Raw genomic sequence first — 26549 nt, forward strand, 5'->3', positions numbered from 1 at the left:
CTGGTCCGGTTCTGGTCCGGTTCTGGTCCGGTTCTGGTCCGGTTCTGATCGGTTCTCTGCATCCACTGAGCGCTGAAGTCACTATGATTAAGGACCAAAGTTTTTAGTCAGGTTTGGATCAGATCAAAACTTTCCCCCCCATTTAGATAGAAAGCAGCGGCCGGAAGCACTGTTGGCTTCTGGGTAGTGTAGTTCTTTGGGGCTGGTGATGCAGTGTAGGTTTATTGAAAGAAAACTACAAAATGGTGGCGCTTGTCTGAAGTTGGTTTTTTTTCCGTTAAATTTTTATTTGTACCGTCCCAATCACGTGAGTAATATTAAAACTGACAATCATTGAAAAACAGCGAAACCGCAAAGTAGCGAGGGACTACTGTGGGGCGGCTGTGGCTGAATGGTTAGAGCAGTCGTCCTCCAATGGGAGAGTTGGGGGTTCGATTCCACCAGCAGTCAGATGCTGAAGTGTCGCTGAGCAAGACATTGAACCCCTCATTGCCTCAGATGTGTGTCCCATCGGTGTATGAATGTGATCAAGCATTGATTAGTCTTTGTATAGCTGTAGTAGAGTGCAGTATGAATGGGTAAATGAGGCACAGATTGTAGTGTAAAGAGCTGTGAGTCAGAGTCAGAGTCAGAGTTTCTTTATTGTCATTCGCACCTCATGTGGTACATGTGGTGGAGCGAAATTATGTACACAGGGTCCCAGTTACATCCAACAATAAAATGTATAAGAAAAACAGTAATAACATCTAAGATATGAACTAAGAAAAACATCAACTAAATATACACTAAGCACTCATAACATAAAACATTGAACATAGCACAAACATGAACACGAGTCTGTGAGCAGATGTGCACGCATGAACACACCAACATTAAAACAGATCAGCAGCAACACGAAACAGATCAGCAGCAACACGATATGGTCCTTCACAGTGATCATTCTGGTCAGAGATTCATGAGTCTAACAGCCTCAGGGTAGAAGCTGTTCCTCAGTCTAGTGGTTCTACACTTAATGCTCCCCAACCTCCCTCCTGAGGGGAGCGGGGCAAAAAGTGTGTGTGCTGGGTGAGTGGGGTCCCTCATGATGCAGGTGGTGCAGGAGTATCTTGATAAGATAGAAAGATACAGTGCATTTACTATTTACTGTATTTGTGTTAAAACAATAGAAATGAGCATTATGAAAACGAGAGGATAACGGACAGATTGACTCCTCGATGAGCTAAAGGTGCAGAGCGCAGTCGCCCGGCGGCCTCCTAACAGCAGCAAATAAACACAAACAGCAGTGACTGCACTGTCAGCTACTTTCAGCAGGGTCAGCCTTAAGGAGCAGAACGATGTGTCCTGACACCCCCCCACCCCCCCACCCCCCCACAAAAAATTCCTCTGGCTCTGTTTTCATGCCTTTTCCCATGGAGCTTTGTGCCAACCACAACACAAACCGCTGATCAACAGCATTTATGAGATGCAGTCGTCCGACCTGCAGCTCAGTGTGCGAGCCAGGGGACAACAGCGGGCTTTACTAATCGCACAGGTCGCAGCTTCTGTCATCAAGTGGCTCTTGGCAGGACTCCCCTCCCTTCACCGCTCGCTCGATTGCAGCTTCAAGAGCCCCGCCGATTGTGTCCTGAATGAAAATCACCATAAACAACATCCTTGAGAAACACCAGCACGCCTTTAAAGAGGCAATACAAATATTGTGAGGCGGCGCTGAATCAAATTAGCGCGTTAGCTCTGGAGAGTAGCGCGTCGGCGCTCTTCCACCTGGAATGTGTGAATGCTGCGACGGCTCTCATCAGCGTCGGTGGGGCACACAGCTGTGCACAGATTTTTACATCTGGTATTTTACTCCACAGGAGCCAGATTCACTATTTACTGCCTCCCACTTAAAGGCCAAGGCAAGTTATTATGTTTTCCTGTGTCTGTTAGCAAAATAACTGATGAACCACTTAACAGATTTTGGTGAAACCTTCAGGAAGTAATGATTGAAAGTATATATTCAACTTGTGGACTTTTAAAGCTAATTTGATTCAAGATGGCTGCCACAGCCAACTAACATTAGAAACAACAAAAATTGCTTCATTTCCATCAGTTTGACAGATATTGAACTAAACTCACGTGTGGTTGTGTTTACTTAAAACTTCAGCAATAACCGTTGGAGTTACCACAGTTTTTCTGTAAACAAAATATCTTATAAGCCATAACAGATTTTAATGAAAGTGTCAAGAAAGTAATCAAAATCAATCAATTCAAGATGGCTGCTAAAGCTTGGCTATGTTATCCGACACAACAACGAATATGAATCGGTCAATTTGACAGATGTTGAGCTAAAATTTAATGTGGACGTTGCTAAAGGCGTGGTATCTTGCATTATTGAATAATTTTTTTTCAAGGTCTCTCTATAACTTTATCATTTCTCAGCAGAAAATGGACTCGGTCTAAAACTCTGGCCTGAAAGCGACTGTATGATGTTCATTCTTTCAATGGAATGATGTCGTTTTCTTCAGCGTTTGATTTCTCTGAGCTGTTTTAGTGTTTGATCATTAGGATTTTTATAGGAGCTTCTCAGACGAAGTAAGCACTTAGTGAAGGTGTATGGGGTGCCGTTTGTAAAGTTACACAGTCAAAAATTAACAGCAAGAGTTTGGTTTATTTAGACTTTCATAAGAAAAAAATAGGGCTTTTTTTTTTCAATGTCATAATTTCACCATGTTATTCATATATTTGTAAATGTCATAGTTCCAAACTAAATATTTAATATTCAAACTAAATATTTAGTTTACAAACTAAGCACTTAACTTGCAAGTTAAATATTTAGTGAACTAAATATTTAGGTGTAAATTAAATCTTTAATTTCCAAGCTAAATATTTATTTTCAAAACTAAACATTTAATTTCTATTCTAAACATTTAATTCCTAAACTAAATATTTAATTTGCTAAGTAAATATTTAGCTCTGACCTAACAATTTATTTTCCAAACTAAACATTTAATTTCCAAAATAAATATTTAATTTGCTAACTAAATATTTAGCACTGACCTAAATATTTAACTTGCAAGCTAAATATTTAGCTCAAACCTAAATATTTAACTAATCTGCAAATTCTTTGCTGAAAAGCTGAAGTGGACTATCTAAATAAAAGATGAACTGCTATGCACCTCTTTTAGTTTAGGAATTAAATGTTTAGCTCATAAAATAAATATTTAGTTTTAAATTAAATATTCAGCTTGGACAATAATTATTTAGTTTGAAAATTCAATATTTAGTTTTGAAAATAAATATTTAGCTTGGAAATTAAATATTTAATTTACACCTAAATATTTAGTTCACTAACTAAATATTTAACTTGCATATTTAGTTTGTAAATTAACTATTTAGCTTGGACATAAACATTTAGTTTGTTCACTAGAGTGTGGAGCTAAATATTTAGTTTTTTTACTAAATATTTACCTTGCAAGTTAAGTATTTAGTTTGTAAACTAAATATTTAGCTTATAAATTAAATATTTAGTTTGAAACTATGACACCCGTAAATGTATGAATAACATGGTGAAAATATGACTTTGACAATAAAAACTTTTTTTTTCTTATGAAAGACTAAATAAACCAAAATATTGCAGTTGATTTTTGACGGTGTCACTTTATAAACGGCACCCTTAAAGATGTGCACTACCCAAACTTCTAATTTTGTTGTCTTGTGTTTAAATATAATTTAATGGATAACATTAACATTGTTCATATTTTTAAAAAAAACAAGTCATTTAACAGTTTAAACGTTGCAGTGCATGTGCCTGAGCTCAACATTTCTCTTCTTATATTTTACCTGTAAATGTTATTTACTCTTTGGACTGAAACGTATGTTTTGTGTTGCATTACTCACCCCATTCCTGTTTCTGTGCCCTTTTTTTATTCAGTTTTTTGACAGCAAACTTCTCTGACAACAGCAATTGCTGTTTTCTGTTGTCAGAGCTGAAAGTCCATTACATATTCTGAAAGTCTCCCCGATGTGTCGTTTCTGGAGCCCTGCTCAGTGGTTCGGTGGTGCTTGTCACAGGGCTCTGCTTTCTCCACAGTGGATGACCACCTTGAGCTGCAAGCTGCCGACAGATCGCTGCTGGTTGACAAATCAGCAGCTCAGCACCTCTAATCTGTGCTGCAGGCCCTCTCGCTTAGGTGCATTTTGTGTCACAGTCATCGAGCTCAACAGATGATAGGGGACAGCATGAGTCTGGCCACAATGTTTCCTGTAACCGCAGGTTCTTGGATAGGTGTTGCTGCTGTCATACGCGTGTCTTTGTGTGCACACTTGTGAATGTGTTGTATAATAACCCCAGATCCTCCTCTCCTGTGTGATTCTTTGTATCTGTCTGAACAGGAAACTAAAATCGACTGCGTTCGAGTTGCCACCAAAGGTAGGATTGGATTAAATTTTGTATTTAAAAAAAAAAAACATTTACCACGTGCAGCTCCTAACACAACTTGCATTTGACATCTCAGAACTAACTGAACGTGTTTCCAGTTTGTTGGTTTTACTGCTGCGTTAGACTTTGCAGTTGCATTTTTTTTTTAAACCAGCGTGATTTAAGTTTTAACATGAATTCTGGTCGATGTATTGATTAGAACATGTGTTATTCCATGACTTGGAGGCAGCATGTGTGTGCCCACGGAGGTCTGCAGATACTTAGCTACGCGGCCTGAATGTCCTGCTCCTCACATTAAGGGTGATGAAGTCTAAGCGCCATTGATCTGGGTGCAGAATTGATAAGGCCAGAGGGAGTTGTAGTCACAATCTGTTCTGGGCTGTGGGAGGTTCTGTCACATGCCCTGACAATCTCATATATATGTTGTGTGGTTTGCATGCAGCACCACTATATATTTCTTGTGGGGGGGGTCTACATCTGCTTGGGTCAGAGGGGTGTAGTCAGATATCACAAGAGAAAAGAGGAAAAATATTTACATTTGACTCGAAAAGATGAGCTGTGTAAAACAATTTATTTTCAGGACACTGTACAACAGAAAAAAAACAAGTGGAAATCATAAAAACAATTCAAACCCAGATTCAAACCCAATTACAAATCGATTCATTTGTTTCTAATACAACCAATTGACATACAATATAAAGTCAGTTAATAACGTTATTTATCTGAGGAGAAGGCAGACTGATTTTAACTTCATCACAGTCTCCCTTCATAAGCAAGCACAGAGGCAACAGTGGAAAGGAAAAACTCCCCCATGAGGAAGAAACCTCCAGTAGAACCAGTCAGGACAAGCAGCCATCTGCTTCAACTGGCTGGGTTTGAGAGGACCAGGAAGGAGAAAACAAACACAGAATGACAGGTCCAGGATGGAGACCATCAGGTTTCCTCAAGGAGGAAAGACAAAAAGACAGAAATCACATGTTTAGAAAGAATAATTACCAAAAACAAACTATTAATTTGTATGTATCTGTAACTGTTCATTTGATGAAATTAAGTCAATTTGTTCTCCTGTAGTCTAAGGTTATAGCAGCATAGGATAAGGAATAGATTAAGAAACCAAGCCAACTATAGGATTTATCAAAAAGGAAAGTCTTAAGTCCAGTCTTAAAACTGGACAATGTGTCAGCTTCATGGACAGAAACTGGAAGTTGGTTCCACAAGAGAGGAGCCTGATAACTGAAAGATCTACCTCCCATTCTGCTTTTGGAAACTCTAGGAATCACAAGTAAACCTGCAGTCTGAGAGCGAAGTGCTCTGTTAGGAAAATATGGAACAATAAGATCTCAAATATAAGATGGAGCTAGGTTGTTGAGCGCTTTGCAGGTTAGAAGATTTTGAATTCAATTCTGGACTTGACAGGGAGTCAGTGGAGAGAAACTAAATCTGGAGAGATATGATCTCTCCCACTAACACCAGTTAAGACTCTGGCAGCAGCATTTTGGATCAACTGAAGCCGTTTTAAAGAAGTATTTGGACATCCAGATAATAAACCAGTGCAATAGTCCAGTCTAGACGTGACACATGCATGGACCAGTTTTTCTGCATCATTTTTAGATAAGATGTTTTTAATTTGAGTGATACTACGCAGATGGAAGAAGGTTCTAGTAATGTTTTTAATGTGGGGGATAAAAGACATGTCCTGATCAAAAATAACACCAAGATTTTTAACATTAGAGCTGGAGTCCAGATTAAAGCCATCTAAGGAGGGTGAAAGACTGAAAAATTAATTCCCAAGATGCTCAGGTCCAAAAACTTAAACCTCAGTCTTGTTTGTGTTCAAAAGGAGAACATTTAGTGTCATCCAGGGTTTTATGTTTTTCAGACATGCTTGTAGTCTAAGTAGCTCATTGGATTCATTTGGTTTCATGGACAAATAAAACTGTGTATCATCAGCATAACAATGAAAATTGATCCCATGCTATTGAATATCTTTTAATAAACCTCCAGTAGAATCAGACTCAGGATGGGCGGCCATCTGCCTTGACTGGTGGGGGGTGGAAAAGACAAGAAAGTGACACAAACAGACACAAAAATGTTGATTCAGGTGTAGTTTCTATAGGAAGAAGAAAAAATATCAGAGTAAAACCACAGCAGAGTCCAAGAGTCTAAGTCTATAGCAGCATAACTAAAGGATAGCTCAAGAAACCCAAGCTAACCCTAACTATATGACTGATCAAACAGGAAAGGCTAAAGTCCAGACTAGACAGTGTCAACCTCATGGACCAAACTAAAAGGTGGTTCCACAAGAGAGGAGCTCGACAACTGAAACCTCTGCCTCCCATTCAAGTCTTATAAACTCTAGGAGCCACGAGTAAGCCTTAACATCTTTAAAGATAGATGGAGTTTGATGAAAGCTTTGCATCGTCAAAGCCAGACTTTAAAACTTATTTGTATCTTATAAATAGTCCAAATAGTGATTATTAATGAGAGAAATGTGACCTAAGTCTTGCATGGTGGTGAAAACTAATGTTTGAGCTCCAGTGTGGTCTTTCTCTTTTTCTTTGTCTTTTTCTTGCTGCATGTCAATCCTGGATCTACTGACTATACTCAGCCGCCATACTCGTGACTCAGCTTACAACCCCCTACATCCGCATGGCCCCGGCAGCCGGTGACAACCAACTAACAGGTCAGGCCCGTCACCCTTGGAGTCTTTTCTGACCCTCCCCGCTCCTTCCTTATTAATGTGGTGACTCTATAGTCCCTTCAGCAAGAAAACACACAAGCATATTACTTGTATTGTTGTTTTTAAATCAAAGACATGCATACATTGTTGTCTACCTTCATCTTCTTAGCAGACATGAAAGATTGTTAGTGTGATTCATCACTTTTGAAGGCTTTTGACAGGAGTTAATCCACTTTCATGAATATTTCTCATTACTTTGGGGAGATTAAGTGAGTTGATTGCTACTTGTTGCAGTTGTAGCACTAAAAAAATGATGCTTATGTGTAACAATTTCTTCTTGTTCTGCTCAGACTAAAATAAAACTTCCTGAACATACAGCTCACAACTCAAACGGGGGTTTAAAACTGACAGCATTTCTGCAAAGTTAGAGTGAAGCAATGTTTTAGGATAAAATCACCTCCGTAACTCCAGACATGATGCATTTTTTTTTTCTGCAGACTGGAAATCCTCCACCACTTTGCCTAAAATCATATGTCTTCTTTAAATAAAGGTTGATAACGGCACACCAGAGCTAAAACAATGTGTCACAACCATCTCAGGATGGACATTTACTCTTTCGATAGGGAAGGAAAATGGCAATACTAGCTGTTTGACATAACAATTTATTATTCTAAATTTACAGCTGGTGACAAGGAATAATGGTGTTGCTCAGGTGGACAGATGTGATTCGAGCAACACCGTCTTCCAGAGTGCGCCTTATCACTTTCCAAAGAACAGATGCTGTTGAAACAAGCTGCTTTTTTTATATTACCCTGTTTGTTTGCGCCTTTCGTTGTTGGCTATCTCCTCCCAGGCTCATATTTAATGTTTTGGTTATTTCAGGCATTTTTATCTTCTCGGGTATTATCTTTACCGCACTGCATCATGCATTTTTCTACATCTTAGCAACCATTTGCCACAAATGTGATTAAGCAAGGGTAAAGAAGGTATGCACTTATCTCTGGCAGTGCAGCTTCATCCACAGATTGCTGATGTCCACTAAGGACAGAGCTGAAAGTGGACTCTTGAAACAATTGGAAGTCGTGTACTTTGAGTCTTGGCATCATTTTCTTCCAAATTGTGTGCATTTGTGGTTCTGTTTAGTCCACTTGTGTTGTGTGCTTCCTGCTAAATGGCAAGATTAGATTCAAAGTTTTCTTTTTAATGTAATCTCTATGATGTTTTGGTAACACTTTACAATAAGGTACACAAAATTTGATTAACTACTGGGGAACGCCTCAGGAATCAATCAGGAACAAATCAGGAGCTAATGGGTAGTTAACCACAGCCAAGCATTATTAGGAGTCTACTGGTTAGTTACATTGTAAATGAAGACAAACTAATCAGGAACTAATGGGTAGTTACCATGGAAACCAAAGAGGAATGAATCCGGAGCTAATTGGAAGTTAACCAGTACTTACTGGGGAACATACAGCCAAGCCTTATTAGGGGACTACTGGTTAGTTACCTGGGAAACGAAGAGGAACTAATCCGGAACTAATGGTAGTTACCATGGAAACCAAAAAGGAATGAATCAGGAGCTAATGGGTAGTTAACCAGTACTTACTGGGGAACACAGCCAAGCCTTCTTAGGGGACTACTGGTTAGTTACCTGGGAAATGAAGAGGAACTAATCAGGATCTAATCGGTAGTTTCCATGGAAACCAAATAGGAATGAATCAGAAGCGAATGGGTAATTAACCAGTACTTACTGGGGAACACACAGCCAAACCTTATTAGGGGACTACTGGTTTGTTAACACAGAACCATAGTTAAGATCACAGCAGTACAAGATTATGAAATTGCTAATGTCTTTCATCAATAGTTTAACAAATGAGAAAATCCAATAAAACCAGTAATCACTAGGAAACAGGTTTTTGACCATGACCAGCTGTGACCTCACTGGTGCAGGGTTTATTCAGAACCCACATGGAGATTGTATCCTGTTTCTGTGGTAACAAACCAGTAGTCATCTTATAAAGCTTGTCTGTGTGTTCCCCAGTAACTACCCATTAGCTCCTGATTTGTTCTTCTTTTGTTTCCTTGGTAACTACCCATTAGTTCTTGATTAGTTCCTCTTCATTTACAAGGTAACTAACCAGTAGTCCCCTAATAACGCTTGGCTGTGTGTTTCCCAGTAAGTACTGGTTTACTACTCATTAGCTCCTGATTCGTTCTTGAGGCGTTCCCTAGTAGTTAATCAAACTTTGTGTACCGTATTGTAAAGTGTTACCGATGTTTTGCAGGAGCAGCCACTCATAAACCTGACGCAGTGGAGCCGGAGAAGCAAACAGACCACACTGTAAAGATCGCAGGGGTCATCGCTGGCATCCTCCTCTTCGTCATCATCTTCTTAGGAGTGGTGCTCCTCATGAAGAAAAGGTAAGCTTGTTTCAGTACTCATAAACATACTGTTTCAAATCTGTGTGGAAGTAGTTGCACAGTTTCTAAAAATGAGCATTTTTTTTATTTCACCATTTCCTATATTCCTCCCTCCAATGGTAGCATTGTCAACGGCGTCATAAATAATTAATTTGATCGTGTTGATACGGCACATTAACGCTGTTTACAGCCATGAGATACAAGTGTGCCATGAAAAATTAATCCACGGCACCCTCGAACAAATGTGCAGCGACACTGGAATGGGAACAGGAGGGAGAGAAAAAATATATTTTGGATCCTTGTGGTGCGTAGAGGAGATAAGAAAGAAAATATGATGAAAGGCTCAAAAGGGAAAGAGGATGGCCGCATAGCTGAAGGCTAAGTTTACATTAGCTCTGGACCACAGACTCTAGAGATCCTCGGCGCGCATCCCAGTAATCAGGGGAGCTAACGCTCGACAAATACCAACCTCCTTTTTGTCCACAGTAGGGTTTGAAATAACACAAATCACTTTCTGTGGAAATTTCCTTGGTGGGTATAAGTCGTTGATTTTATTTTATTTTTTTCTATGTGTATGTTCTTTAATATTAAAGCGATAGTTCAGATTGTTTGAAGTGGGGTTCTACTGAACAAATTGTGTCTTGTGTGTTGTAAACAGCTCTTTGGATGACATCAGCTTTGAGTAATATAGATTAGTTTTGACCAGACTGACAAGCTAACAGCTGGATTGAGCTGGCTTTAAAAGTGAAGTGGATTTCTGTCCTATATAGTTTAATATTTCTGAGGTGAAGTTCTGTCAAATAGTACTTTATCAGTACTGGAGCATGAAGTATGGAGAGAAGAGCAGAAGTCCTTGTCAAGGCTAGGCTAATGGCTAACAAAACGAGAAGCTGTTTGTCATTTTCTGGCCTATAAAACAAGTGTGAAAGAAACATCTACACTTATACATGACTTTGTTTAGTTTTGTCACACTTTCCTCAGTCGAACAATGTTTGTGCCATTAGCCAAATGCGTGTGCAAAGTATACGATGGTGAGGCTGCTGAGGGTATCAGTCAGCTGGGCCTTGAGTAAAGAGGCCCAGCTGACTGACACATGCATGGATTTACTAAACACCAATCACACAGACTGATGCATCTGCAGCCTCTGCACCATCAGCTTAACACAGTCTATCATACAGCTATGGAAATGTAGCGCTTTAATATTAGCTAATGTGCAGTATGTCACTTTGGAGAAAACAAAAGTCTTATAAGCCAGAATTATATGAAAATTTGGCCTCACCTGGACAAAGTTTGCATCTTTCTCCACACTCTGCTCTATGAATGACATCACGGATAATTCGATACTATCACTAATTATTTGACAGAGCATAGCTTCAAAAATCAACAGCCTGTTAATTTAAAATGGCTCGAATTAAAAAAAACAAAAATCACAATAGTCAATGTAAATGTTTTCTCAACTTTCACTTTTTTTAGTGTTGCCCAGCAAAGTTCAGTCAGGTCATATGGACGGTTTCAGTTTTTTTTTTGGCTGTTGTTGTTGAGACGTTTTGTCCTTTATCCAGAGGACTTCATCAGTCTGAGGAGCCACAGCAAACTCAGTCCGACAAGCAGCACACTCACATAGTGGACCAACCCAGTTTGCTGGTGATAAGATGGCTTCTGGGGCCCGCACTCTCCCCCATCACCTCCTCTGAGGCAGCCATAGACAAAGTGGTTCAAAACATCAAAGTTCATCAGAATCAGAATAAACTTTATTGGAGTTGCACCGAGGTACAACGCGAATATGTACGTACTGTCATCCGAAAGATGGGCGGAGTGCACGAAGCTGCAACTGTAGAAACCGCAGCCATCTTGCTCAATAATCTAAGTAAAAAAAATCCAACAATGTTAAGTCAGGTCCTCTGGGCGGTTTATTTTATTTTTTTCATGAAAAGCTTGATCCAAAGGACTTCATCAGTCCGAGGAGCCACAACAAATGCAGTCCCATAAGTGGCTTACTCACATAGTGGGCCAACCAGTTTAATGGTAATAAAATGGATTCTGGAGTCCGCCCTCTCCCCCATCGACTCCTGTGAGGCAACCAACCATAAGCAAAGTGGTTCAAAATATCAAACTGGTTTGCCCACTATGTGAGAAAGCCACTTATGGAACTGAGTTTGTTGTGGCTCCTTGAAGTCCTTTGGATGAACTACAAAATGTTTCAACCAGAAAAACAAAAAGAAGAAGAAGAAATCGTCCAGTTGGATTTTTATCTGGATTATTGAGCATGAACGTTGATGTTTTGAACCACTTTGGCTATGGATGCCTCAGAGGAGTCGACAGGGAAGAGGGTGAGCCCCAGAAACCATCTTATCACCAGCAAACTGGTTTGGCCCACTATGTGAGTAAGCCACTTATGGGACTATCCTGATGCATGCTCAATAATCCAGGTAGAAAAATCTAAAAAAGTTAAATCTGGTCCTCTGGACATTCAAAAAAAAAAACAAAAAAAAAAAAACTTGAAACTTGTTGATTTGCTTTGTTTTTTTTGTTTGTTTGTTTTTTTTTAATGTCCAGAGGACCAGATTTAACTTTTTTACACTTATGGGACTGAGTTTGCTGTGGCTCCTCAGACTGATGAAGTCCTTTGGATGAAAGACGAAACATCTCAACAACAAAAAAAGAAGCAGTCCAGATGACCTGACTGAACTTTGTTGGATTTTTTTTACCTAGATTATCGAGCATGAACTTTGATGCTCCATTACATGGTTATTTACACATGAGTCTGCGGTTATTTATAAAAAGTAACAGCGGCAGCAATAACTAGTTGTAGAAATTTTAGTGTAGTCTGGGGGGCATTTCTGGATAGAATATCATATTTCTGCTGGAATAACTGTGTAAAGCGAAACAAGCAGCACTGAAAAGGTTTTTACTTTGGTTTTTGCCACACTCAAACGATCTGATAGCTTGTCACTTTGACTAGAGTTTAATTCTATTCTTTATTTACAACAGACGAGACAAGAAAAGTTTATAACGTCGCCACAGAACCCTTCATGTTCGGCTTAAGTTCAAGCAAAAAAGTCATTTGATGAATTTATTATTTAATGTTTCATTTTCTTGTACGACTGGGAAGGCATAGCTGTGTCTCTTTGTACTAATGCAGTCACTATGCTCCGTGTTTATTCTCGTTGGTAATATAAGATTTATTTTTCACAGCGTGGCCTGTTTGTATAGCGCAACAATCAGTGGGTGGGTGTGAAAATCAGCACCAAGTAATGGAATTGTTTTCAATTAGCCCCTAATCAAAGCGGTGATGGAGACGACTTCATTGGTTGAATTTTGCCTAATTTACCGTCACCACCGGGGGAATCAGAGTTGTGTTTAGTCATTGGAGCCGCTCATTAAGTGTCCAACCTCGCAGGTCAGATATGGTAATTTTATTTTATAGGTGTGTAGAAGGACGTGTTGATAAAAGGGAAGCAGCTCAGTTTGATAAAAGTTTCTGTAACGTGATTGGACTCCCTCCACTATAAGCGCATGACATGACTCCAAGCGATCACCTTTGCCCTCACGATCACTAGTTTACCTCCACGTGTGCCACCATATCTGATTTTGTTCATTTCGACTCTTTTTTCAAACATTAATATATTTTTACTTTTTCTTTCCTTTTCATTCCATCCCCTCCCCTTCCTCCACTGCTTAAATCCTACCACCACCCCTCTCGGCAGAAGAACCTATCACTCCTACACTTACTACCTGTAAGTAACCACTTTGTGTAATGTTAGTGCCATGCTTCTCACCCACACACTGCTTCCCCGTGCATGCAAAGAGCCATGCCATCCACCTCCTGCCCAGAGCTATTGCAGAGGCCCAGCTGTAATCTCTGCTGGAGGAATGGGACACGCCACTCCACTGCATCTCCACACCATCATGCTGTTTGTCACATTGGCACGACTTCTGATGAAAGCAGACAGGCGCAGCTACACCCCCGCAGACAAACCTGCCACTGGAATGCCACTGCAGACGTCATTTCTGCTAGACTTCTAAGAAATTTGTAAACTAAACTTCTAAATCGTTGTAGGGTTCATTTCAGCAAAGAAAGAGAGGGGGGAACATATCAATGAGGCAACTGATGCGTTTTTACTGTGTGAATTTTTCATTTGCCTCCAGTTTCATCTCTGTTGACTTGTCCAAACTAGAGATTTTGAAATGTCCATCACGCTTGTGTCCAGATCTTTAATTTGTTAGTCCAAATATTTAGATACAGTGCAAATATTTATAATATTCTCTATAGGAATAAGCATTTTCGCAAGTCATTCTGGCATGAAATGTTCAGCACGACCTACTCTATATGCATGTGATCATTTTTAATTTTTCTTTCCCCCCCCCCCCCCCCCCCCCCACATCATTTGTTCAGCCATCGCAGCACCTCAGATTTTCTGCTCTTTCCCTTTTTAATTCAAAGTATGTTTTTTAAGTGGGTTCGTACGGTGGCCGTGAGGTGTAAATGAACAACAGTTCAAAAAACAGAATTGCATTTCAAAAACACAACAACATTTGTAAAAACAGAATTAAATTTGAAAAAACAGAATTAGATTAAGCCAAAACAGAAGTGGCCAAAGTGGAAGTGGCTGGAATCACATTTGAAAAAACAGAATTACATAAAGCAAAACTGAAAGTGATGTTTTTTTGTTTTTTTTTAACTTTACTAACAACATAAAACAGAACAATGTATAGTACACACACAATGAAGGTACAGTTAGCAGGTTAGCCTTTAGCCTGTCGAAATGGACAGCTATGTTTTGTTCAAGTTTAAAGAAGAAGATATGATGCTGGAAAATCTCAGCAGGATCTTCAAGGTAATTAAGTTTTGTTGACATACATTTTAGTTTTACATTTTAGTTGTACTGGTACTGCATTAGTAATATTATACGCATAACCATTAAACGATAAAACTAACACGATGCGAGCCCCCAGATTTTGCAAACTATAAATAAATAGATTTGGCCACAGAATCGACAGCATGTGCTAGTTAGTTTGTGTACTGTACATTATTCTGTTTTATGTTGTTAATAAAGGTTTTTTTTTTTTAAACACTAAAAACAAACCCCACCACTTCCGGTTTTGCTTAATCTAATTCCGTTATTCAAATGTAATTTTGTTTTTTCAAATCTTGTTTTTTTTTTTTCTAATGTGATTCCAGTCACTTCCGAATCGGCCACTTCTGATTCAACCACTTCCACTTTGGCCACTTCTGCTTTGACTTAATGTAATTACATTTTTTTAAATGCAATTCCATATTTTTCAAAAATTTTTCTGTTTTGTCAAATGTATTTCTGTTTGTTTTTTTTATTATTATTATTATTTTTTTCAAATAGTGTTCATTTACACCTCACGGCCACCGTAGGTTTGCTGCACGTTCATCTCATCGACTCTACGGTGACGGTGGAGTTGTCTTTAGCTCACAGGATGTTTGCAGCCAGATCCATTTCAATGTTTCCAGCACTATAAAACAAAAGCCACAGCACTGCTTTGTCTGCTCCTAATATATCCAATAATTCCACATCACGCCGTTTAATGGTAAAGAAGCTTATTCTGCAGCTCTGCCTTCCCTGCTGTAGCTCATAGGCTCCCTCCGTACGGTCTTTGTGATGGATGCCGACTAATCTGTCTTGAGATGACTGTGATCAGAGAAAAGAATGGGGGGCTGCCTCACATCAAAGAACATCTCAGGATTCACCTGGAGATAATACTGCTCTGAATACTCTGCGTGTCACTCATGTTAGATCATAGCTGTCTTGAATACAAAGCCCCGATGACTTAGCGCAGTGGCGCCTTCAAAGCTGAGTGCACACAATGGCCAAACTAAGTAGGAAATGATTGGCTGGCTGTCAAAGATATATAAAAAATACATTGTTTTATTTGTTTTTTGCTATTTTATTGTCACAGGCATGTGATGTTCTGATTGCATGAAAGTTTATGGTATAAGGAGAGTAATAATATTTATAGATAGGAACTGTTTTAGTGGAACAATGACTGCCTCAGCACTAAAGCAGTGCAACATTTAACAATCTAACAAGGTGAGTCAGGTCCTCTGCACAGATTCTTCAGAGGACCTGCCTCAACCTTGTTAGTCATCTACCCAGATTATTGAGTATGCATCAAAACATTTAATAATGTTCTATGAGTATAGCTTTGGTATTTCTTAGCTAATGTAAAGGACTTGTGTCTTCGTGGTGGAATTTGAGAGCATATTTGTTTAAATCAGCAGGTTTCATGTTGACATGTTCAAATTATTTACCGTAATTTTCACTGTATAAGTTGTAGTTTTTTGTATAAATTAACATGTCTGCGACTTATACAGCGTAGTGACGTATTTAGGTTTTATTTTTTCATATTTATAACCCAATTTTTGGCTGAGAGCTGACTATTTCATTCATTCTGACATGGGAAATATTGAAAACTACCATTTTCAGCCACTAGAGGGCCCTCGACTAATATGGCAAGTCAAGTGTCTCATTAATATGTAAACGTAGCTAATAATGGGACACTTGGCTTGCCATACCAAGCCACCTTTGTCTCGTATGGAACTCCTGGAGCAAACATCAAATCAGCTGCATTTCTCCGTGCCGCCCAGGTGAAAAGCAGCTGATTTGACCATTAAAGTGCATTTATTAAGGAAACGTTCAAATGAGACACACCTTTATTATAATCCTGAGCAAATAAAGAATTGTTTTTAGGTGATTATCTTGTTAAATTTCAAAGAAATGTACAGCGAGTCGTCTCTCTACGCGCTCCCGCTTCTGCAAATCGGCTTTTGAAATGCAACTGATTTGACAATTAAAGTCCATTTTTTAAGGAAAAGTTCAGCTGAGACACATCTTTGCTATAATTTTGAGCAAACAAATAGTTGTTTTTAAGTGTTAATCTGGTTAAATTCTTGTTAAAGACCTCCCGTGCACGCTCCCCCGGCCGTCATTTGGCAGTCAATTGATTTTTGGCACAACATCAGTCCACATTTCTGGGTGGTCAGCGGTGATGCATAATAGATGCAACTTATATGGCGAAGCAACGTATTTATGTTTTTTACCACTTTATTAGACATAGTTGGACTGATGCAACTTATAGGGTGGTGCGACATGTACGGCAGCAAGTACGGTATATTCATATTGAAATGGAAGAAACAAATATAATCTCTGGAATTTGGAAAAACTCTCCAAAAAGCTTCCTGCACTAACTATTGCTATTAAATGACCAGCTTTAATGCATGTTTGGCTCCTGATGAAGAACCTGAATTTTTCTGAAGAGCATCAAATCTGACTTTAATTTTGTGGACTTTTTTATGATGAATGATAATGAGATGTTCTGGGGGTTTTTTGTCCCTTGTCATGGACGAAATGCTGGAATTGGAAATACCCTCTGTCTGCCCGTCCGTGAATGTTATGAGTGCGATAACTAGAACAATAGGTGAGGTTCTGACTTCCATTTTGGCTTGTGGCTGCATCTAGATGTAAGGAAGATTCCTTTTAAAAATTGGGTTGCCAGGTCAAAATCCAAGATGGCCTCTACCATATTTATATATATAAACCTTGTAAGCTGGATAACAAAAAATAAGCAATGGGCCAACTTCCTTTTAGACTTTGGCCACCATTGGCCACCCCCTACCTCCACCACTGCTCCTGGTGGTGGATAAAATTGCTCCCTCCACTCACCAGGATCACTGATGCGCTGCTTCAGACAAAATAAAACAACTATCTCTGCACTTAAACTCAGTGTAACTCATACCCACTTAAACATTAAGGTTTACTTGCATTCACTGTTGAATTTCAGTCCAGAAAAACACTCATCCTGTAAACTACAAACACTCACTCCTTCATCGACGGGGGGACATCAGCGTACCACTTGTTCCTTATTACTTCCACACACTTTCTAAAACACCATTTCCAATTGCATTAAAAATATCCAGACCATGATGTTAATTCAATTCAATTCAATTCAATTCAAAAATACTTTATTCAATTCAATTCAATTCAATTCAATTCAAAAATACTTTATTAATCCCAGAGGGAAATTAAGTGTTGTCGAAGCTCATCATCCTGGTTTTATTCAAGAGTTGTTAGATGCTGATTGCTGTGGGAAGGAAGGATCTCCTGCAGCGAATACGAAGAATCTGGCCACAGATACCGATCTGTCCACCCAGATCCAGCTTGCTGTCGGCATCTGATACCAGAGGAAACAATCATCCAAAAAATGTGATTTACATCCAGAAAAAGAGGAATTAAAGTTTCTAAAAACAAAATCTCAGAATGAAAGTAACAGAGCTGCTCCAACATGCAGCCACCTTGAGCGGCGCAATTCTAGAACTTATTTTATTAATTTATTAATTTATTTATTAATCCCAAAGGTAAATTATTTGTTGTTGTAACTCGTTATCCTCGTTTCATTAAGAGATGTTATAGATGCTGATGGCTGTTGGCAGGAAGGATCTCTTGTAAAGGTCCTTCCCACAGTGGATCCTAAGAAACTGGCTGCAGATGCCGTCCGATCCGTCCACCCAGACTCGGCTGGCCTCTCGGTTCCCCCCGGGCTGTAGGATCGCCTGAACGCTGGGCAGAACTCCTCCCAGAGCGATGGCCACTCCTCCCAGCAGTTTGCCGAGCTCCTCGTTGCTGCGGACAGCCAACTGTAGGTGCTGAGGGACAATCCTGTCCTTCCGCTGTCATGAGCTGTGTTTCTTGCTAGTTCCAGGATCTCAATGGTCAGGTACTTGAGTGCAGCTGGCAGGTAGATGAGAATGCGTCCACAGGACATCCTTTTCAACTCATTTGAGATTTGGGGCTGTAGTTGAGATATTATTTGAGCTTTTTGAGATGTTAATCAGCTGCTGTTGGTTGTAGAAAACTGCCTTGTTGCCATGGTTACGCATCATAACAAATGTCCAAAACCAACAAAGTTTCAGTAAAAATCCTTCCAGCTGCACACACCTTACTTCTAGAATAACACCACCGTGCTCATTAATAGGTAACCTTTTATTTCAGTAGACCTTGTCACAGTCTGTGTTCACATTCCATTGGGAATTAATTTAGACATTATTCCTAATTTGTGTGAATCTACAATTGTTTTTTTGTGTGTGTGTGTGGCACTACACACCTCGTGATTTATTATTATTAAATTTGATGAGTGTCAATCAAACAGAACTGCAGCTGTTCTTATGCTAAGCCTGAAACACCACCGCAAAACAAAAGCCATTTTGAGCATTTCGTATGCCATCGAGTGTCTTAATATAATCTAAGTTTAAAATATAAATGTATAGCCAGTGTGTTCCATACACAGTCAGAACAGTTACAGACCATGTAAAACGTTTTTAGACGATCTTGTCAGAGGCGTTAAATGTCTCAACTTATCTGCAGTTCTGATGAGAGCCTTGTTGCCAGCTATGAGCCTACAACACCCCTGTGATTGATGAGATCCATTAATGCTTCACTGCATTCATCAAAGTCTTTCAAAGGCATGAGAACATCCCGCAGATGGCAAAAAAAATATTCACTTTAGGTGCAGCCAGAGGTGGCTGTGAGGTCTAGCGCCCAACTCCACATCAGTCAGAGCGCTCATTAGGAATGCAGTTACATGTGTGATCAAATATATGACCGCTTTTTAATCAGGTGGCAGGACGGGCTGCTTTGCATTCTGCTGCTGAGGGACAGCACAGATCAATTGGCATCAGGCAGGAGTTGTGATTGGGTCTTTATTCTCATGAGGGCTGGATTCATCCATCAAGCAGCGGGGAAGTGAAGTTAAAACACACACTTACTGTGACACTTCCCCGCCGATACGTCTGGCTTGGCTTGAGCTTCTGAACTCCAGGTGTGTGATCTGATTATAGACTCTGTTAATGGAATTAAATATTTTTTTCTTTATCAGATAAAATTCAAATGTTCTCTCAAAAAAAAACTTTAACTTAACTGTACCGCTAAGGCTTAATTTTTAAGCATCCTACATCCTGTTTGCTTAACAAATTTTAAAAAAGTCAATTTTCACGTGAAAGTTTCTTCTTTCACTACTGAGGATGCTTTTAATAGTGTGAATGCTTATGAAGCGTTCACACTATTGTGATCCATTTTGTTTTCCAAATGTTTTTCGGCATCTTTCTCGTTCCAAATTTTTGTTCTATTTCAACAAATCATAAATCAAAACTTTCAGCTCATTCAGGAGAAGGGTGATATGACTTTTGGTATTGTGCAGCTTTAGCTTTTTGAAATATTTAGCCTTTTCTGCAACTTTTTTCTAATAGAAAATGAATTTATCTCATTTTACATCCTTCAGATCTTTAGACCTGTTTACAACCTTTTACTGCTCCTTTCACATTTTGTTCTGGTTCAGCTTCTTTCAGCTCCATTGTGCAAATTTAAAAAATTTTAAGCTACTCTCTGCTAATTTCAGCTGTTTTGTATTTTTAGCTGTTTGATGCTTCTTTGATTCTTTCTGCTAACTCCAACGTTTTTGTACTTTTTCAAGCTTCTTTCTACTAATTTCAGCTTGTTATGCTCCTTTCAGCTAATTTATGCATTTCAGCTATTTCTGCTATTTCAGCTACTATTTAGCTGTTTTGTACTAATTTTAGCACTTTCAACTAATTCCACATTTTTTGCACTCATTTAAAGACATGTCAGCCTAATTCAGCAAAAATTAACTCTCCACTTCCTTCTGCTATTTTAAGCTTTTTTCTGCAGTTTTAGCTACTTTTCAGCTGTTTCTTTGCTAATTTCTGCTTCTTTCATCCTAATTGGGCACTATTGTGCTCTCTCCAAGTCCTTTTTGTAATTTAAGTTTCCTTCTGCTTTTTTAGCTACTATTAACCTTTTTTTATTTCAGCGTTTTTTAATCGAATTTCCTGATTTGGGGGCTCATTTCTGTTTATTTAAACTTAATTCAGCAAAAATGTCTTCTTTCTGCTTTCTTCTGCTAACTTAGGTTTTTTTCTGCCATTTCAGCTACATGTCGGCATGTTTTCAGGTTATTTCAGCTGTTTTTCAGCAATAAGCATTCACTCTGCATTTTCTGCGACAATGCAATTCCTCTAGTTGTTATTAAAGCAACCCTGTGAGACAATCACCTATCAAATACGACCATTAGCCCTTCTTACTTTCAAAGTAAGTCAGGTTTGATAGTTTAACTTCAATTTTTTTTTTTTTTACATTGTTGGACTTGCACCAACAATACAAGTGCCTCAAAGAGGTTTAAACTAAAACAGGATGCAGGTTATTGCTGACAGATTACGTCAGCAAGTTTAAAACATTAAAGGCTTAAAATTAAACTGAAATTCATCTCATGCTGAGAAGAAACTGTTTTAGTTCCAGTAGTTTTGGTCAAAACTTGGAAATGATGCAGTCTTAAGCAAAATCTCGTGAGATGTGTTGGTTCTCGGAGTATGAATTAAGTGTGACCCCCTCAGCTACAACCACACCAAGTTTTAGCTCATTATCTCTATAATGGCTGTTATAGATATCTTTCTTTTCTTTATTGATTTTTCTGAAAGTTAGTTGGCTATGGGAGCCATCTTGATTTAGGTTGACCTAAAAAAAATTGTCATTTGTAGATGTGCACATATTGAGTACCTTCTGAAATTTTCAATAAATTCTAGTTAGTTGTTCATGAGTTTATTTTATTTATTTTTTTATTTTTTTATTAATTCATCTTGCTTTTATATAGTAATTTTGTTTGGAATATATTTTGGGGACAAGGGGCAGATATTATAAGAACCATTCTTCTTCTGCTGCCTTTCATTTTATTTCTGTGATTGTATATCTTTTTTATTTTCTTTAAATTGTATTATATTTGTTGTTTGGATGAAATGAAATGAATGAATAAAACATACATACATACATAAGTTATTTGCTAACAGACCTGCTTAAATGCTAACACAATACAGTTTCACATCATTTTTTCTAAACAGATCATATGATATCATGGCAACAATTATGCTAAAGTAAAATAACTGATTTAGGCTTGCATTAAAGGTCAAGTAATGAATTTAATCTAAAAATAGATGCAAGGCACCGTGTGTAAAGCTTCATTATTTCAGCTTATTTAAAAACGATACGTTCATTCCTACGCCTGGAAGGTAAATACCTTATGATATGCATTTATTAAATTGTTCATAAGGTAAAAGTACATTCTTTTACTTCTACTATATGGTAAAAAATCAGTAAAATCAGACAATGAATGCATTTTTTAATAAACTTTCATGGGTAATTGGTTTCTTCTTTTATTGGGAAATAAAGGTTAGACACGTGGATAATTTTGTCTTCTCTTTTCTGTTAATGTCGTTTTTGATAATTGTTGGGTTGCGCTCGGTGTCAGGCAGGAGGATTGTACTAAACGTACGATGTTTAAGACAAAGTGCTCGGGGCAAATACCTTCATTAAACTTTACAAGTCGAACATGCAGCAAGAATCCCATTAATTGGTACAAGCCTTGCAGAGTGTTGTACCTACAAGCTCTGAATGTTGATGAGGAAGAGGGGAGAGGAAGAGCACCTCGAGCAGGCTGAGGGGATGTCACGCAAGAAGGATCTGGTTTAAATGGGCAGACTGTAAGGCAGCATATCACATAAAAAATATTCTATCTAAAATATAGACGAAAAACGCCAAATGGTGTCAAGTGAGTGAAGATGTCAATAAATGTGGCTTTTGTGAGCTTTTGTTGAAGTTAAAATTTGAAAAAGAAACTGGTTTGAGGAAAAGAATGATCATTTAATTATTTTATTAGACATAGTGCAATAACGGTACCGTATTTTTCGCCGTACACGTCACACCGCCGTATAAGTCCCATCACTCCAAATATGTCTAATAAGGTGGAAAAATCTTAAATACGTCGCTTCGTCATATACGTCGTATCTATTATGCGTCACCGCTGACAACCCGGAAATGTGGGCCGAACACGGAAATGTGGGCCGGTGTTGTGCCAAAAATCGATTGGCTGCCAAATGGCAGCCGTGGGAGCGTGTACGGGAGGATTTTAACAAATTTTAAAAACAATAATTTGTTTGCTTGAAATTATAGCAAAGATATGTCTCAGTCTAACTTTTACTTAATAAATGCACTTTGACGCCCAAATCAGCTGCATTTTCAAAAGCAGAAACAGGAACGCTTAGAGGACGACTCGCTGTGCATTTCTTCGTAATTTAACAAGATAAGCACCTAAAACAAGTATGTGTTTGCTCAACATTGTAGTAAATGTGTGTCTCAGTTGAACTTTTACTTAATAAAGGCACTTCAATGGTAAAATTAGCTACATTTTGCCAGGGCGGCGCAGTGAAATGAAGCTGATTTGACAGTTGCTCCAGGCAAGCTGGATGAAGGTGGCTCTATATAGCAAGCCGGTTGTGTCATTAATAGTCACTTTTTGCCTATTACATGACACAACGACATGCCATACTGCTCGAGTGCCATCTAGCAGCTGAAAATGGTAGTGTTCAATATTTTCAGTCAGAATCAATGAAAACAGTCATATCTCAGCCAAAAATTGGTTTATAAATATGGGGGGGGGGGGGTTCCAAAAATACGTTGCTTCAGCATAAAAGTTGCAGGGCATGCAAATTATGCAAAAACCCACAACTTTTAGGCCGAAATATACGGTAAGTCAAAGTTAAAAGATAACCCTATGTTTAACATTTATGACGTTTGTAATGACATTATAGGAAAACTCTAAATGTAGGTGCATGTTTAATTAAAAATAAAGGTTCAACATTGTTTTGAATATGTTAAACATTAGTGCTAGTTATGTGGCATTTTTAATTACTATTGTTATTGCTGGAGTAAATAACTTAAATGTGCATAACACATTTAACTCAGTGCCTCAAAGAATGATTATAACAGAGGATGAGCCCGTCACAGGTTGTTGCATCAAAATACATGAGACCGTATTCAGGATTGCTTTCAGTTCTTGTAGACTGCACATGCATCAAACAGCACATTTATAAATGTTCTCCACCAACAGAAGAACTGAGGTGGGGATGCAATATGTAATTGGATTTATTTGTTGCTAGCAGGAATGCACAGAAAACATTTAAAATGAAAGTAGAACTCATACAAAGTGTATTGCGTATTTGCCTTTCGTTACATAAAACATGGAGAATGTTCCATCAGTGTCACCGCACATATCAACAAAATCTCTAATATCTTCCAGGGCTGTGCGTTTAAACCTTAGTTAGAATGATAACACATAAATGCTGAACATATGGAGGGTTGAGAACCTGCACAGTCGAAACAGCCACTAAAATGCCCCCACTGGGTTAATCAAAGACGTTTCTGTTGCCCCTCCCAGCTGGATGTCAGTCAGCTAAAACAAACATGTTCCAGTGATGTGCGAGGATCGTTTAATGATGCCTTCTTTGCCACAACGTCACAAAGTTTTCCTCTGTTCTGATGCTGAAACAACACCTGCCATGCTGAGTTTGAGGTTTTGAAGCTGTTCTTTTAGAAAGCCGCAGCGGCGTTGACACATTCTGCCGTTCTGCCATGAAGTCTGTGCTGCTTCCTTTTTTTGTTGCTGAACTCACTGAGTTAGGAGCTCCTAAATGTGCCAAGCCTGTTGTGTACCGCAACAGTTTCTAATGAAAGGCCTAGCATTCCTTGAAGGAATGCATAATCGCATGCTACCTTTCATGGGAGAGTTTGAGACTAAGATATTATATATGCTGAAAAATACCATCAACATCAGTCATTACCATTTTGGCCAATCTTTTAAAATGACTTTATGTGGAATCTTGTGTGATTTTTATTTTTTTTTTCAGTTTATTTTGTGATCTGCTGGTGACTGGAGAATGTTTTCATTGATTCTTGGAGACTTCTGCACTGATTGTTAGCTCAATATCTGTAAAATTCACTGCAGTACAACCATTTTTGTGTAGGGTAAGGTTGATTAACTGTGGCGGCAATCTTGAGTTGGATTGATGCTAGAAGACAATAGGTTCCCAACCCTGGTCCTTGAGGAACACCATCCTGCATGTTTTAGTTGTTTTCTTGCTCCACCACACCTGATTCAGTGATTTAATGACGTCCTCACGTTCTGCAAAAACCTGTTAATCACCCATTCATTTAAATCAGATGTGTCAAAGCAGGGAAACAACTAAAGCATGCAGCATGGTGTTCCTCAAGGACCAGGGTTGGGAACCATTGAATTAGAGTACTTTCTGAGAGTTTTATTCATATCTGTCCTGTAGGCCATGAGATGTTTTGCTAACAGACCATTAAATTAACTCGAACAGTTAATGGCAAAGTTGTCATGTGATGTGTTGCCCTCAAAGTATGTGTTGAGGATGATGCTCAGCAACTGCAACACCAATTTATAGCTCAGCATCCTTAATATTAACAGGTATAGCCTTTTATGTGTTTTATACGGCCAGTTGGCTGTGGCAGCTACATATCTTGAATTGGGTAGAATCCAAAAGTTAATCAGTTATTAATGTCAACCCAATTATAAATATTAAGTTTTATTTAAATGGGGAGTGGTGGCACAAAGGTTAGAGAAGGTGAACTTGGGATTGCGAAGGTCGCCGGTTTGATCCCCTGGATTGGCAACATCAAAATGTGGGTGGGAAAGTTGAAGCACCCACTCCGGTCTCCACCCTCATTTGCCCCACTCTGTACCCTTGAGCAAGGCCCTTAACCCCATCATCTTCTCCTCTGGGCACCCTAGATCAATGGTAAATGGATTGTACTTATATAGCACCTTTCTGTGCCCTTATTTATCCATTCATACAGCACTCTACTAGATCTCTACAAAGCTAATCTGAATCTGTATAGATTAATCAGTGCTTTATCACATTCATACACCTAAAGGGACACACATCAGAGGCAAAGAGGGGTTCAGTGTCTTGCCCAGGGACACTTCGGCATGTGACTGCTGGTGGAATCGAACCCCCAACTCTCACATTGGAGGACGACTGCTCTAACCACTCATCCACAGCCGCCCCATAGATGGCAGCTCTCTGCTCCACACAGAGGGAGCTCGGTGGTCAGTGGTTGTGTCAGGAAGGGCATCCGACGTTAAAACAGTTGCCAAGTCCTCATGTGAGTTAGTTCGATGTAGCGACTCCTAAGGAAGGGAGTAGCTGAAAAAAGAAAAACAAAGTTAAGTTTTATAAAAAAATATTCAGAAATTCATCAGATATTTTGCTAACAGACAGTTTGATCTCATTGCAAAATTATACCTGAAGTCTTAACTTTCATAAACACCAGTACCTTTTGTCTGTCTCATAGCCTCAATAAAATTAAATTTATCCAGTCAGAAATTCCTGACTTTATTGTTGAGCATGATGCTATAAATGTCTTTAAATCTTTCAGCTGCTTTTCAAAAACAATCTGGGGATATCACCAATGGCCTCATTCATCAACATCTACAACAATCCACCGTACGCTTCCCATTTCCATCTCTCTCAGCACATCAGACTCTGTATTATAGTCCTCTATCATTGATTTTTTTTTTTCCACTTTCACAAATGAGGAGAGAATAGCATGCCAATTAATCTTCATCTAACACCCACAGCGCCTTACAAACATCCCAGGATCGCTGGCGCTTTCCCTCATTTTGGCACTGGTGTGTGCGTAGCCTCATTTATCTTCAACGCTCTCGCTTCAGCTGCTGCACCGGCCAGGAAAGACGAAACCCAAGTTGTTTTGCGCATTCAGAAATAAGAACAGTGGTACAGTTTTTAAAACCTGGCTTCTTGTTGTCCCTAATAGTCTTCTCGGTGAGCGCACACAGTGCTGAATCAGTCCTAATGTCGCCTGGGGTGTGCACGATTCTCCCCCTCGTTGCTCCTTACTACTTTATGAAGCTATAATGAGAAAAAATAAAAAAAAGGAGCGACAAGATTGCCATTTTGTCCCCTGCTCTAATTGCAGATTAAAGTTAACCAAATAAAAGAAGGATGTTCGGCGTAGGAAAAATGTCACTACTTTGTCACTCTCCTTTCTGAAGAATGGATCCACTATTAGCTTCACGTCGTGGCCTTCGGAGCAAATGACTGTTTTAAGGCAGCGGGAGCCT

General features: G+C 38.9%; 1 protein-coding gene across 1 annotated transcript in view; it reads left to right on the forward strand.

The window, feature by feature from the left end:
- Positions 1-26549, forward strand: part of LOC119414282 (receptor-type tyrosine-protein phosphatase mu) — a 203234-nt gene that overhangs the window by 105422 nt on the left and 71263 nt on the right. Inside the window, exons 13-16 of the mRNA XM_037681376.1 lie at positions 4372-4408; positions 7026-7100; positions 9383-9518; positions 13226-13255. Coding sequence (XP_037537304.1) covers positions 4372-4408; positions 7026-7100; positions 9383-9518; positions 13226-13255 — 278 coding nt within the window. The remainder of the gene's footprint in view (positions 1-4371; positions 4409-7025; positions 7101-9382; positions 9519-13225; positions 13256-26549) is intronic.

Source organism: Nematolebias whitei, chromosome 9 (genome assembly GCF_014905685.2).
Source record: "Nematolebias whitei isolate Nwh7 chromosome 9, NemWhi1, whole genome shotgun sequence".
Classification (NCBI taxonomy): Eukaryota; Metazoa; Chordata; class Actinopteri; order Cyprinodontiformes; family Rivulidae; genus Nematolebias; species Nematolebias whitei.